At 53.7% G+C, this 14,337-nt stretch overlaps 4 protein-coding genes across 4 annotated transcripts; 3 read left to right on the top strand and 1 right to left on the bottom strand.

The window, feature by feature from the left end:
- Window positions 1-53: 53 nt before the first annotated feature.
- On the top strand, window positions 54-1,750 carry B0H65DRAFT_313200 (WD40-repeat-containing domain protein). The gene is made up of 2 exons (XM_062823326.1): window positions 54-646; window positions 706-1,750. The coding sequence occupies exons 1-2, from the start codon at window positions 134-136 to the stop codon at window positions 1,606-1,608; spliced, it is 1,416 nt and encodes a 471-aa protein (XP_062677588.1). The 5' UTR covers window positions 54-133; the 3' UTR covers window positions 1,609-1,750.
- Window positions 1,751-2,936: 1,186 nt separating this feature from the next.
- On the top strand, window positions 2,937-6,459 carry B0H65DRAFT_512026 (uncharacterized protein; the record flags this gene model as incomplete). The annotated part of the gene is made up of 4 exons (XM_062828541.1): window positions 2,937-3,528; window positions 3,623-3,990; window positions 4,055-5,457; window positions 5,559-6,459. 4 exons carry the CDS (start codon window positions 2,937-2,939, stop codon window positions 6,457-6,459), a joined length of 3,264 nt encoding a protein of 1,087 aa, XP_062677587.1.
- Window positions 6,460-7,531: 1,072 nt separating this feature from the next.
- Window positions 7,532-7,945, top strand: B0H65DRAFT_446037 (uncharacterized protein; the record flags this gene model as incomplete). Its single annotated transcript, XM_062825782.1, has 1 exon — window positions 7,532-7,945. One exon carries the CDS (start codon window positions 7,532-7,534, stop codon window positions 7,943-7,945), a length of 414 nt encoding a protein of 137 aa, XP_062677586.1.
- A 1,498-nt stretch (window positions 7,946-9,443) lies between these two features.
- On the bottom strand, window positions 9,444-13,864 carry B0H65DRAFT_435011 (putative glycosyl hydrolase, family 18; the record flags this gene model as incomplete). Its single annotated transcript, XM_062825173.1, has 4 exons — window positions 9,444-10,674; window positions 10,762-11,450; window positions 11,590-12,177; window positions 12,290-13,864. The coding sequence occupies 4 exons, from the start codon at window positions 13,862-13,864 to the stop codon at window positions 9,444-9,446; spliced, it is 4,083 nt and encodes a 1,360-aa protein (XP_062677585.1).
- Window positions 13,865-14,337: the final 473 nt, after the last annotated feature.

Here is a 14,337-nt window from a genome sequence, read left to right as displayed (position 1 = left end):
ACCAGATTGATGCTGCTGTCTGCGATTCGCACCTCATCTTCGCGTTTGCATTACCAACCTCAAACCTCAAACCCCCGGCGTCTCGCCAACTTGCAGCATCAGAGTATCACGACCTTTGCAGACTTTTGTTGAAATGGCGGTCGAGGGCCGGCCTCCAACACCCAAGTCAATCCTTCGGGGTCACAAGGCGCAGGTGCATGCCGCCACCTTCATCCGCAACAATGAGCGCCTCGTCACTGGTGATGCCGATGGATTCATCATCGCCTGGGACCTCACCATCATGAGGCCTCGCGCGGTATGGCAAGCTCATGAAAACGCTATCCTAGGAATTGCCGGATGGGGTAACGACCGGGTCATAACACATGGTAGGGACAACAAGCTCATTGTCTGGAAGCTCACCGGTGATGATGAGGCCCGGATGAGTACCACGCTTCCACTCGACCCATGCACAGAGCCGCGGCCAAAGCCATGGATATTGCACCTCCTGGAGGTCAACACCATGAACTTCTGCTCTTTCTCATATTGTCCTGTTCCGGTTCCTGTGCTACCAGGTCAGCAGGAAGGCCAAAGTCAAGACACAGCAGAAGAGTCAAAGTCCGGGTCAGAGCTACTCATCGCAGTTCCCAACACGCTGGCGTCCGAAGCGGTAATTACGTCCGATGAAGAAGCCCCTTCTCTACTCCAAAAGCTCACTGACTCCTGCAGATTGACATTTTTCATCTCCCTTCCCAGACGCGCCGCCATACTGTTAAGTTGGGCGATAAGAATGGCATGGTCATGGCCGTGGCACTGTTCAACCAGGCAAACTCTCTAACCCTGGTGGCTGGGTATGAAAATGGCCTTGCCATAGTGGCCCATCGTGATCCCATCAAGAATGACTGGATACCCCTATACCAAGCAACCTGTCACTCTCAACCCATTCTGTCCTTGTCCATTTCTCCTGCCCTGGATTTCTTCCTCACGTCAAGCGCAGATGCGGTCATTGCTAAGCACCCCTTGCCTCCTGTGGTCTCGCAGGATACAACATCGACACACGTCACAGCCACTCAAGTGTCTGAGAGTGAAGAGAGCAACAGACCTGTCAACGACAAAGCCGTTGGAAAGTCTCTGCTTGGTGCGGCCTTGGCCAAGGCAAAGCAATCGCAACAGAAACCACCACACAAGCCCCAAGAAGCACAAACCCAACCCCTGAAGACTGTCAACACAAAACATGCAGGACAGCAAAGCATCCAAATCCGCTCTGATGGCCTGGTCTTTGCCACTGCTGGCTGGGATAGCAAGGTTCGCGTCTATTCCACAAAGACGCTCAAAGAGGTTGCCGTCCTCAAATGGCACCAAGTAGGATGCTACGCTGTCGCTTTCGCCGATATTGCACCAAAGACTAGTGCTCCTTCGATTAACGACCAGAATCCCAAAGCAACCGCATCGACCACTGGGACCGAACCGACTGGGTCCGATTCCCTGGGCCATATGGACAAGAGCCTCACCGTCGTACCGAAGCTTGTCGAATTGACAGTCAGGGACAAGCGTCTCAGACAGGCAACGACGGCACATTGGCTGGCTGCCGGAAGCAAGGACGGAAAGGTCAGTCTCTGGGATGTCTTCTAGACGTTCGATGCGGCCGCGGCAACGTGGAATTAAGTATCTTGGGAGCACTTGAGCAGCAAAAGTGGCGGCCTCACTCCTGCCATCCCAGTCGTCAAGCAAAGACGGGAAGCAGCATCAATCGAGCTCAACATAAATGACCCCATTTTACTCTGTGTAATAGACGTTGTGATGTCAGGGGAGGAGGTTTCACTTGACAACAACACTGTCATGCTCCGTATATGGTTCCAGAATTCCTCAGGCTTGGCAAGTGAGCCCGTGACGCGGTGTAGGTTTGCAGGAGATCATGCTCTTGGCGCCATCCCAATTCCATGCTCGGCAACTCAAGCCGATGCACTTCTCTGACACAGGGTTACCTAACCCGGTCCGGGTAGCTGGCGTTCCAGATCCCGATCTGCCCCTTCTCATAGCCGGCTCCCCAAACAGGAAACTATTGTGCAATTCGAAAGTGGTGATAGGCCAGCCGGACAGGACTCCGTCGGTCCCTACGACGCCCCATCTGTCGGTAAGTCACGTTCTATCGATGCGAAATCTTGACGACGACAAGCTGAAATCGGAAGAAAAAAAGCCATACCGCGATCCCACAGATCTGGCTGGCCAACTAGCTCTCGTCATGGCGTTCCTTCGGTCCAAGCAGGGCAGTCATGAAGCCTCTATTGCCCCAGCCATCCTTGCAAAGGCTCCTGTTGTACTCCTGCCTGTAACCAGCCCAGCACATACACATAACACCACTTTCCAAGACATGCATACTATCACCTTGGCTTGCATTGGAGCAAATGGGCATTTGGTTCCCCCTTGTACCATCTGGATAGTCGTCAAGAGTTACAGAGTCAACCTAGTTGTGCCCCCAGCCAGTATCACTGCTTCCACATAGGCGCCCTTCATCAAGGCCCTTGCTCACATTGGAATATCCATGTCCCTTCAGAGCGTTCTGTCTTGTGTGTCTCGACAATTCTTACCTCTTCTATTGGGCCTTCCCCTAAGAGAATTCCGAACGCCTCGAACGGAGTTGCTGTATCGACCCAAAACACAGCATCACTTCCGAGGCATCCACTTTACTTTACCTCTCCCTTCTCCCCAGATTACATGTATTGGCGAGCGTTCGGCTGCCTGCCTGTTATTCTCTTTCCACGGATCTCGATCGGGAGACGCCGCGGCCCGACTTTTGGCAAGTTCTGAGCTGTTTTCTTGATGACGGTTGCCGTGTTTCTAGAACAGATCCGTCACCTTTCTCGACACCGAGACACGCTTCGTGGCGTTGCCTTCGCGGCCCCTGCTGCGTTCAACATCCTTGCGGACGTCAGTGGCCCGGGGTCTGGGTTCAGAAGAAAATGAATCCAGGCGTCCAACACCCAAAAATACACACTAATCACTGGAATGTTGAACGGCATCGTGCCTTACCGCCGCCATCATCAGCCCACTTCGCTGCATTCGAAGATCACTCACAGTCCTATCCTGCCGTCACCGACTCGTATCCGACTAGCGGCGGCCCTTACGAGGTGTCGCCAGCGAAACGGGTAAGGATATCAGGCGTCCTAGCATCTTCGGCTGCAGGCTGGGCTACAGGTCAACAGCATGGCCAAGCTCATGATGCAGAACTAGGGCCATCTGCTGAAACGGACCCAGGAGCTCCCAAGTCCAGTTACCGTGAGAAGAATGACGATATCACGGTGAAGAAGTCCAACGCAACACCGCAAAGCAGCAGCACGAGCAGCAATGTCAACGCTAACAACAACAAGTCTCGCCGGGTCCGCACTGGGTGTCTAACCTGCCGTGGCCGCCACCTCAAGTGCGATGAAGCCTTCCCGGAATGCAACAACTGCCGAAAGAGTTGTCGTGAATGCAAACGGGGTCTACGCCTGAACTTCATCGACACCCGAGTCAAAAGTCCGCCATTTGTGCCGCCCACGTTGGAGTGGTCAGGTATGTCGTTCCGTTCCCAAAACCCAAACATCCGGTGCCGGTGCCGGAAGGCTGCATAACTGCATGGAAGATGCTGACACAAGGGTTACTACAGTACAATTTCAAGACGAGTCGCGGCTGATTGCGTCGGAGTATCAAGGCGGATTGGGACGCTATCCCCGGTTGGATCAGAACACCGTCGTCACGCCGCCTCATGAGACAGAACTGAATGCCACGCTCCGTGTCGTCGCCCAGAAACAGGATGCCGGTGCCGGCAAGACCTACCGCTCGACGGACAACGACGTCGCTCCGGGCCTCGGTGAGCAGCAGGATGTAGTCGACAGTGGCAGTGGTGCTGGCTTGATAATAAAACTCTCCCCTGACCAGCCGACTTATGATGGAAGTCAGTTATTCCAGCCTCAAGATCTGCAACTGCGGAATGGCAGTGACAATCCCTTCACGATGCGCGTCAAGATCTCACAGGTAAGCACAATTTATTGTCAGCACCATCATCCAGAGTGGACTTTTACTGACAGAAGCTTTACAGCAATACACAGCAAAGGATGGCTGGGCTTCGCAAGCCCATGGGTACAGGAGGAGCGAGGTATCGAGTACGGTGCCTTCTTTTCCTCATCATGGCCATCGAAGTCACTCTGCACAGCACACCGTCCCTTTGGCAACCTACGGGCTGCAAGCCAGTCAAACCCAGCACGCGTCGGAAGCCATAGGAATAAGCTCGACAACGCGGACTACCCCGTCAAAGAAACCGACTGTCGAGCGGGACTACCTCAGCACTGATACCGAAATCCATCTCATGCAAGTGTTCGTCAGCGAAGTTGCCCCCTGGATGGACATCCTCAACAAAGACAAGCATTTCGCCAACATGATGCCCGACCTAGCCCTCAAATCGCCCATGCTTCTCAATGCTCTCCTAGCCTGTGGCACCATGCACCTCTCCCTAACACAACAACAACAACAACAACAACAACCACGGCAATCTTCTTCCCAGCTTTCCGGTAACAGCAATGTCAACAAAGCCTGTTCATACTACGATCTCGCAACGATGGAACTCTGGCGCAACCTCGAGCAGAGCCCACCATCGGACCGCAATGCAGCCGAGTGTGCCACCACGGCTACTGTGCTCAACGCGTACGACATGATGAACAGCGCCGGGAACCCGTCCCACCACCCGTCCCCGTTCCCGTTATCGAGATCGCAGCGGGTAGCAGTAGATTACCACATCGCCGGCTGCGCCAGGGCGCTGGTAAATGAATGCGGGTGGAACGCGAACTCAAACTCCGCTTCCGCGCTGGGGACTGTGGGTGGTGTGGGGGAAGCTTGTTTCTGGTTCAACGGGTGCATGGAGGTGCTCAGTTGTTTGCCCGGGGCGCTGATGATGATGAACTCGTGGCAGCAGACCCCGACTGTTTGGGATCCAGATCAGTGGGGGCTGGATGTGAATGTTGATCGATGGACGACGACAACTGCTGCAAATAGTACGGCTACGGCGGCCACGGGAGGTGGTGTGGACAGCAGCAGCAGCAATCTGACGACGGTCAATGGGAATGATGACCAGTCGTCATTCGGGCTTCGTCGCTTCGGGGCGGGAGCGGGAGCTGTTGCGGGATACAGCACCGGCACCGGCAACGGCAACGGCAACGGCAACGGCAACGGCAACGGCAACGGCAGCGGAGAGGAAGAGCTCTGGGCGCAACGCATCCTCTACGTCCTCGCCAAAGTCGTCAACTTTTGCTCTGCAAACAGCAACAGCGTGTCGCGCTACCAGGAGACCTCGCCTCACGACAAACAGATGCGTCTCCAGAGACGATTCACAGAGTGGAAGAGCCTCAATGATATGTGCGACGCCTGGAAAAGTAATTGTCCGCGCTCGATGCGGCCGTATGGATACGCTCACTCATCGTCGAGTGGGTCGTTGTTTCCTAATGTCTGGTAAGCCTCCTCATTTCCATCTCGAGTTTCTTCCTACTCCCCATACAAAACAGACAGAATGAACACTAACAAGCCTTGTTGTTGTTGTTGTGTGAGTAAAGGCTCACCAAACGCCCCGCCCTCATCGCCCGCCTCTTCTACCACGTAGCTATGTGCATCCTCGCCCAAGTCAACCCCGTCAGTCCGCGCGACAGCGACGCCAACCGCGAGCTGCAGCAACATCACGCTCGGCAGGTGTGCGGGATCGCAGCGCATAACAAGGATCGCGCCGTGGCGTCCATAGTGACTCGCTGCGCTGCGACTGCGGGCGGCGTGCTATCCGATCGCGCTGAGCAGACGGAGGCGTTGGCTATCTTGGAGAGGATCAGCAGCGAGACGGGGTGGAGGTTGGGTAGTATGGTGAATGATATGAAGAGGGCTTGGGGGGTTGAGGTTGTCGAGGGGGGGTCGAACGGTAGCACAAGTGCCAATGCCAACGGGAACAATAATGGAGGAGGAGGGGGAGGCTTTGCTTCGGCTCTTCTTGGTGGTATGACATCGGCAACTGGGCAGACAACAATGGAGTTACCACTCCCTTTGCCTTCGAGACCGCCTTCGATATCACAGCTTTTCGGTGGTGTTGCTTCGGTGCAGAGTCAACAGCAGAGCCAACAACAACAACAACAACAACAACAACAACAACAACAACAACAACAACAACAACCGCCAACAACCAGGACTTCTTCCACGGCGGCAGCAACTTCCTACTCCAACTCCCCGACTATACCCAACTTGACGGCGGCTCCATCAACTGTCGGTATCCCTCCCTCTAGCAGCCGGCATCAGACGCATCAGACGCACCAAAACCGACCTAGCCCGCCTAGTCAAACTCAAACATACCAGGGATGGTATCAACAGGCGCCGCAGTCTAACATTGGCAGCTCTGCAAGGAGTGGAAGCATTGGTTCACAGCAGCAGATGGGAGGAGCAGGAGGAGGCCCTTCATCTTTGGGATGGGGTTAGAGCAAGAAATTTGTCAAGCCACAAGATACTTACTGATAGCCCAGTACCACGGTTTTCGCGGGGGAACTTCGCTAGCGTGTAACTTCATGAGTAATGTCTTTGCTATTTCGTTTATGTTCTTTTGTTATACGCCTTGTTTGTTTATAAGGAGACTGGAAACTAAAAGTTTGAAGCCTTTTGAGGGGATTTGATTCTTTTATGAAGAGGAATGAAGGTACCACTTTCCTTTGACTCCTTTTTCTTTTGATGCTGTTACGAATGGAACTGATAGAAAAGGAAGATTGGTATCGTGCCTAAGGTGCCATCGACGTCCCTCCTCCCTTTTGATGACCAAGTCCATGTTCAAACGCTCCAAAAAAAAGTCAAACATCAAAAAGTAATAACACCAAAGAGACACCGTACATGTATGTGAAGCGTGGTAAACGGAAAAAAAAACATACAGCACCTGGGATTCGCTGGTCGTCACCGACCCAACTACTAGTCAGGCGATTAGTGGCTTATCTATGGGAGAGCGGACGGGATCCCGAGTTTTCCACTATCTATGGCCGTATGTGATTATTACTCTTTACTTAATGACTTATGAGTGGAAATGTAGGACCGGTGTGGCAGATAGAAGGGTCGATGGAAGACGATGCTTCCACCTGTGTAACGAACGGCAGGTCTGATCTGCCTAAGTGGGTTAGCTGAAGGTAGGGTTAATATCAGATGCTGTTCGGTGTAATGAAATGGGGCAAAACCACAACATAAACCAACTCACCCACTACAACATTCTGTAGAAGGGAGCAGATCTGGTCATGATTAGGCACCACCGGATGAGAAGTCTTCCTGTCGACGGGCTTGCTATGGCATTTACACTCTCATGACCATCTAGACTTGACTGCAGCTTGTCTGGGTGTGTTGTGTGTGTTGTGGTGTTGTAGTTTTGCTCGTCGTCACTACACCGAACAGCATCTGATATCGTTCCTACCTTCAGCTATCCCACTTAGGCAGATCAGACCTGCCGTTCGTTACACGTTGTCTACTCCCTTTAGCCTATCTCGGATAGTACTAGAGGTACCCCAGACCATTCGCCATGTCCGCAGCCGCTGAGCCATCCACCACTGCTACGAAGCTCTCCAAGGAGGAGGAAATCGCCCAGCTTCAAGCCAGGCTCAAGGAGTTAGCGCCTGATGATTCCGCCATCGTCAAGAGCAAAGTCAAACTTGACGCACCAGACAAGTTTGGTGGGCAGCAGACCAAGTTGGCTGGGTTCTTGCTCCAAATCAGAACCTACCTGGACCACTACGAAGCCAACTTTCCCACCGATTATAAGAAAGTCATCTTCCTCGGCACTAGACTCACCGACCAAGCCCTCATCTGGTACGAGCCGATCCTCCAGGACCACTACCTCAACGGCGATGAAGCCCAGGATTTCACAAAAAAGATCCTACACTCCGTCAAAGAGTTCGCCGAACGCTCTCACCCATGTCTTCGGAGAACAGGATGAAGTTTTAAGGTCCCAGGAGAGACTGCTGAAATGGGGCAAAACCACAACACAAACCAACCCACCCACTACAACACTCTATAGAGGAGAGCAGATCTGGTCATGATTAGGCACCACCGGATGAGAAGAGCTTCAAACTCCAAACCAAAGGTGAGCACCAGATAGGTCGAACAGCCCAGTGGGCTTCGCCCACTGGCGAGGAAGAGATCAACTAGACTCAAGTAGAATGAATGAATAAAGAATGGAGCAGAAATGTGTGTGTGTCTTGTCTGTCTGGCTGTCTGTCTGGGTGGCTGAGTGTCTGACTGCTTGGAACTGCCCCTCTGAACTCTCTGACTCCCCATGGAGGACTCGCCTCTCTTATCTACTTTCTCCATAGCAGATACCTTACCCACTAGATCAGATCCCCCTGTCCAGACACGGACTATATGCTTCTGATCCCGTCATGACACAATGCCCCAAATCAGTAAATAGTGTGCGTGTATAAGACCAATAATAATATACCGCTTTTTTTCACTCAACCGGGTTTTATCCTTCCCTCTTACAGCCTAGCATATCTGGGAGTCACCTCAGAACTGGGGCGCCTATCGTGGCCGGGAGAACTTAGCGAACCACTCAAAGCTCGAATGGCAAACTGGCATGCAAGTACTCGCAGCGGCTCAGGCGGATGGCACAACAGCGCAGGTGTGCAGAAAGGCATACGCAGTGATGCCTTGCTATATAGACGATCAGAAATCCATCGATTGGGCTTTGGGGATATCCTGGCGATTGTATATGGCTAGAATACACCCCTCACACTTCTTCACTTGGACGTGCCCAAGGAAGGCATGGCATCAGACACTCTGGCAGAAGCACGTTAGCAATGGCGGCACAGCTGACAATTTGACTCCCTTTCTACGACAGGAAGGTCTTGAAATCGGGCCGGATCACGAGATCCAGATGGTGACAGCGGATTTGGATTACTACGTCCGTCGTATGAGGCGCAGGAACTTGGCTCTGCAAAATTAGTTTCCTTTGTTTGTTTGGTTTTGTTTGGTTTTGCTAGTTTTGAGTTGGTTTTGTTTTTGGCTTTCAACCGGATAGTTAAGCTCTAATGAGCCTCTGTATTTAGTTGCTTCGTGTTGGCCCGCGTTTGACGCAATGGGCAGCACTCGACAGAACGACAGTACGTCGTGATTTGCCCTCGGATTGATGGATTCTAGCAGGTCCTTGGCAGGTTTTAGCGCTTACGGAGGACATGTACGTTAGATTCTACCGCTGTGGCACGTCTCATGCCCTTAGGGAGGCGGAAGTAGACGTAAAATATACACACACACACACACACACAAAACAGCGCAAGTGTCCTAGACTATAGTAGGCCTAGCTCTCCCCGATTGCACTAGACTGTAAGAGGGAAGGATAAAACCCGGTTGAATGAAAAAAAGCGGTAGGTACCTAACCAAAGAGTGAAGGTAGAGGTATCCTTGGCTGATAATATCGTACATACATACCCAGACCACTTTTAACGCCGGCACACACTTCGAATGACCTCAATCCTATCCAGCTGCGTCTTTACATTTCCCAGCGCGTTGAACTCCTTGGTGCCTGTCAGGTCACGCCTCTTTCCGGCCGCGTCCTTGAAACCCTTACGCCCGACCCCGGCGCCCGCCAGGAGACCGAAGATAGCCCCGAACGCATTCTTCGGATTCTGAACAACGTCATAGATAGTCATGGCCGCGTCTCCCACCGCGCCGATTAAGCGAAGCACGTTACCGATGGCCGCCAGCTCGGGACCGACGAGCTCGCCCACCACCGGGATCCAGAAGAGCAGGCCCATGAGGAAATTGAGGATGAAGGACTCGCGCTCCTTTTTCTTGATCTCGTCCGCCTTTTCGACAATCTTGCCCATGCTCTCCACGCCCTCGGCGGTCGTGAAGGCAGGCAGCGACGTGGCGTCGACCACGTCCGAGACCTGGAATAACTCGTCGTAGTAGCTAAACTCTTTCACGACCTTGAACCGGTTCAGCATGTCCTTGGCTTTGGGGTATGAGTCGCCAACCACGTTCTTGGGGTTGTAGATCTCGACCTTGTCCGAGGGTTGAGGGTAATTGTACCACCAATCGTCATTCTTGTCGATGCACTCAAGCACCTTCTCCCCGGCGTACTGGCACCCGTTGTTGGTCCGCATGTGGCGCCTGTCGAAGGTAATCCACGACTCTTCAATGCCCCACGTTTTGCTTATGTCTTCGTAGAAGCCCTTGGAGTCGGTGAGAGTGAAGGTGGCGTTGGGGATCTCAGTGCCTCCAAAACCAACGACAGTAGTCTCGAACTTGGGACACTTGTCCATGTCACGGAGCTGATAACCGCTCTTTGTGCAGCCATTTTCGCAGACGCAGGCGTATCTGCATGACCCGCAGCATGTCACGTACTTGTACTCCTTGCACTTGAAGTACTTGTCCACCTTTTCGCTGGCCATAAAGTTGTTGATCTGGTCCGGGATCTGAGCCTTGACATAGTTCTCATAGATGGAAAACTTCTTGTCGTAGCCCTTGTCGATTAGGTCCTTGTACTTGTTCAGCGCTCCCTCCATGACCGCAACTTGGACATCAACGATATATTTGTCCATGCAGTGGTGAGGGATCGAGTCCTTGTGGCTTTCGAGTTGGTCTAGGGTGGTGTATGTGCCGGTGCAGCGAGACCAGTAATTTGGGTCAATGTACGCCTCCTGAACGTCATCCACGATACTGCTATCACTGCAAGTTGTCAACAGAGGTGCTTGGGAATAAAGGAAGATGACGAGGCAAAGCCGAGGAGACAGAGAGTAGAGGGAAAAGACTTACTCGACAAATTCTTGCAGGTCTACGGCCCAGTCGGTGGTGCCGGCAAAGTTGTATGAGTCGTAAAACGCGGCCCGAGCCGCCTTTGTGTCATCGTCCATCCATGCAACCCACTCGGTGTCGTTGTAAACCATCATGTTGGATCCTTCCTTTTTCCACTGCCTGTTGACATTGCCCGTGGCAATAATCTCATTAATCTCGGCGTTGGAGATATAGCCCCCAGTGGCCGTGCAACGTCCCTTGGCAGCGTTGGAATCGCGAGGGGAGCCTGTGAATAGGCACGACTCGGAATCACAGCCGGCCTGGGCCATCTTGAACGACCGACCATAGCTGGCCACACCGACGACAACTTTGTTGGATGGCGCGCCGGCTTTGGTGATCATGGATAGAGCATCCTTGGTCTCAGTCTCGTTGACGTGGGATCTCAGACAGTTGCCAGTCTCGCATCCGGGGGAAGTCCATTTGTTACCATAGTCCCACTGGCCGTGCAAGTCGTACGTCATATAGATGATGTAGTCGAGGTCCTTGGCCATGTTTTTGACGGGAAACGCCTTGAGATACCAGAAGGATGCCGGGGCCGCGAACGAGACCGTCTTTGAAGAACCGAGAGTTGATTTGAGGCTGGAAAGAAGCCTGTAGTAGTTCAAACCGTTTTGAGGGTCATCGCTAGGAATATCTGGAATATCGGGCGCCTAAAAGAGAAAAAGAAAGTCTATGTGAGTCCTAGGTCCTAACAACTCGGGCAAGTGCCTAGGTACCTCTACCTTGTAGGTACCTTGTAGGTAGACGGAAAGCGATGGGGACCAAAGAAGGGGTGGTCGGGGTACTTACACCAGGATACTCCCAATCGAGATCGACTCCATCGAGCCCGTGCTCTTGGACAAAGGCAACGATGTTGTTCTTGAAGGTCTCGCGGTTCGCAGGCAGGACAGCGTTGCGAAGAATCGAAAAGGTTCCGGGCAAGGCACTGAAGTCCCAGCCACCAAAAGAGATGATTTTCTTGATGCCAGACATCTTCTTGAAGATTTCAAATTGCTCCTTGGCCTTGTCGTCACCGATGTCGACCTTGAAGTCACTGGTGATGGTTGCAAAGGCAAAGTGGATGTGGGTGTATGCGCTTGTATCGATCTGGTCCACCATCATGTTCAAGCACTCGCGGCCAAAATTCCAGGATTCGTAGTAGGCGACTTTGATCTTGCTCGCCGGGGCGGATCCTCTGATGATATCCCTGCCGCAGTTGCTGATACATCCGTTTTTCCCGGGAGCCGAAGTTCCAGGAGCACCTGTTTCCGACTTGGAGACGACGCAAAAGTCGTCCGTCATGCCGCATTGTCCCCAGATGTTGCAGCACACATTCAGGGGACATGGATTGAGCGTAGTCAGGTTGGTTCCTGCCGATGGCTGGGCTGTGCCAGGTACCTATTGGAAACAAAAGCAGTCGTCGCGTTAGCCAGGTTCATCTAGACGGGAGGTATGGTCCTCAACTCTCAAGGGCAGGTTCAAGGATGAGATCAGGCAGGGCGATTCTTACCGTTGGCCCGCAAACAGCATTGGCAACTGGGGCAGGCATGGGCGGGCTTCCCGTGCTCACACACATCTTGAAGTCGGGAAAGAGTAACTTGCAGCCGTTCCAGCCCCAGGTGTTCTTGTTGAAGGTCTCGAGGTCTGTCACGTTCAGGTCGCGGGCAGCGGCGATGACGGAGCAACTGTCATCCTTCTGGGTGGTGTAGGTGGCGCAGTTCCCGTTGGCATCGGGTTTGGGCTTCAGGTCGGGCATCTTGCCATTGGTGCAGCAGACCTGTTGGCCCACCGCCAGGGTCGCGCAGAGATTGGTCTTGGTGTTGACCTTCATGAAGTCGGCCGCGCTGATGCCGCACTTGGAAGCGAGCGAGCCGCAGTCATCGCCGCTGATGACCGATCTTGTTTTGCACGTGCCGTCCGAGTTCCCGGCGGGCAGAGTGCTGGGTAGAGTGCCGCTGCTGCAGCACACCTTTTCATCCTTGACTAGAGTGGTGCAGAGGTTGGCTCGGTTGTACTTTTCCAGATTGGCTTGGGTTATCCCGCACCTGTTGGCCACGGCCCAGCAGCCATCGCCGGACTGGACGGTGGTGGTGGTGCAGTCGGCCCTGATGGCAAGGCGGGATCTTGCACCAGTGGTGAAGTTGCTGGATCCGTGCGTGCCGTTTGTGTTTGTTGTGGGAGAAGAGGAGGAAGGAATGATGGTGTCGACTGGGGCGGGGACACGAAGGGTGACTTTGATCCAGTCCTCGCCTGCATCGGCCTGCGAGACGCATCCGCCGTTGGCCCATGCTTTGACGGCCTCTTGCACGAAACCGAGGTTCTTGGCACTTGTCGCAACGACGCCAATGCTGTAGTCGGCGCCGCGTTCATCCGCTCCGCAGAGTTGGACCACAGTCGTCTTGGAGACGCCCTTTTCTTGTGCGTACTCCAGCAGCTTCCGAAGGACGACCGAGCTGACCCCGTGCTGGTGCACCTCGGCTCCCGCAAAGATGCCAATCGCCGACGACTGGAAATAGCCAAACTCCATGGCATTGCGTGTGCACGAAGGCTCTTGCTGTGCGAGGCGGTTGACCATCTGACGCCCCGCAGTCACGGCGTGGCTGACCGAGAAGCCGTCGTCATCGCCCACTTGTGGGTGGTGCATGTACACGGAAGCTTCCTCCAGCACTCGGTTGGCGGTTGTGCAGAGAGACGCCTTCTCGTCATCCGGCACGAACGCGAGCTTCACTCTCGACTCGTAGTCGGCCGTGCAGGCCCTGACGACGGGCTGCGAAGCTTTGTTATCCCCGCTTTCGGTCTGCACGACCATGTTGAGGATCATGGTCTCGTTGCATAGCGCCAGCTTGGTGGGATCAGGGAACAGAAACCATCCATCCGTCGAGGAACTGTTCCCCGTCGCGCTGCAAGATACAGGGCATGGCCGGAGCGCCTCTGGAGACACTCTCTTGGTTGATGTCAGCCACTCATCGAGATCGTCTACGCTGTCGTCGACAGCTCGGCTCTGGATCCCGACGTCGGAAAGGGAGGCCAAAGTCCCAGCAGCTAGCAAAGTACAGGGAAGGAAGGGGAGCAGTGATGTCTTCATGGCGGCGGGATGCTGCGTAAGCAGGCTCTCAGGAGGAAGATCGAGAGCCCTCTGCGCCAGAGGAAGACGAAGTGGGAGGTAAAGAGATAGGAAGCAGGTGAAAGAGGATGAGTACAGGTGTGCCTGACTCCCGTTGTGATGGGATTGATTGATCTGAGTAGACCTCTGAAGCACAATCTCGACTGGTGAAGCTGGCTAATAAGTTCACGGACTCGAGCTTCGAGCGTCAGGCAACATGAATAGCCAAAGGCCAAGGGTGTACCAACAATTCAGTACGACACGGAGTGGCCTCGGCATCGCCGTCAGTTCATGAGTCGGCGCGATCCTACCAACAGTCCAACACAAGTCCCTTTCAGACCTCCATCGATTTAGACTAGGGTATGGTAGTCTCCCTCCTTCCTGCAAGGTACCTCTAGGCACCGCAACTTTGTACACAAAAGTACAGTCGTGGTTACATTAGGCAATGGAGAAAC

The sequence above is a fragment of the Neurospora tetraspora genome (genome assembly GCF_033439725.1).
Source record: "Neurospora tetraspora strain CBS 560.94 chromosome Unknown B0H65scaffold_8, whole genome shotgun sequence".
Taxonomy (NCBI): domain Eukaryota; kingdom Fungi; phylum Ascomycota; class Sordariomycetes; order Sordariales; family Sordariaceae; genus Neurospora; species Neurospora tetraspora.
This window is presented reverse-complemented; position numbering and strand designations above follow the sequence as displayed.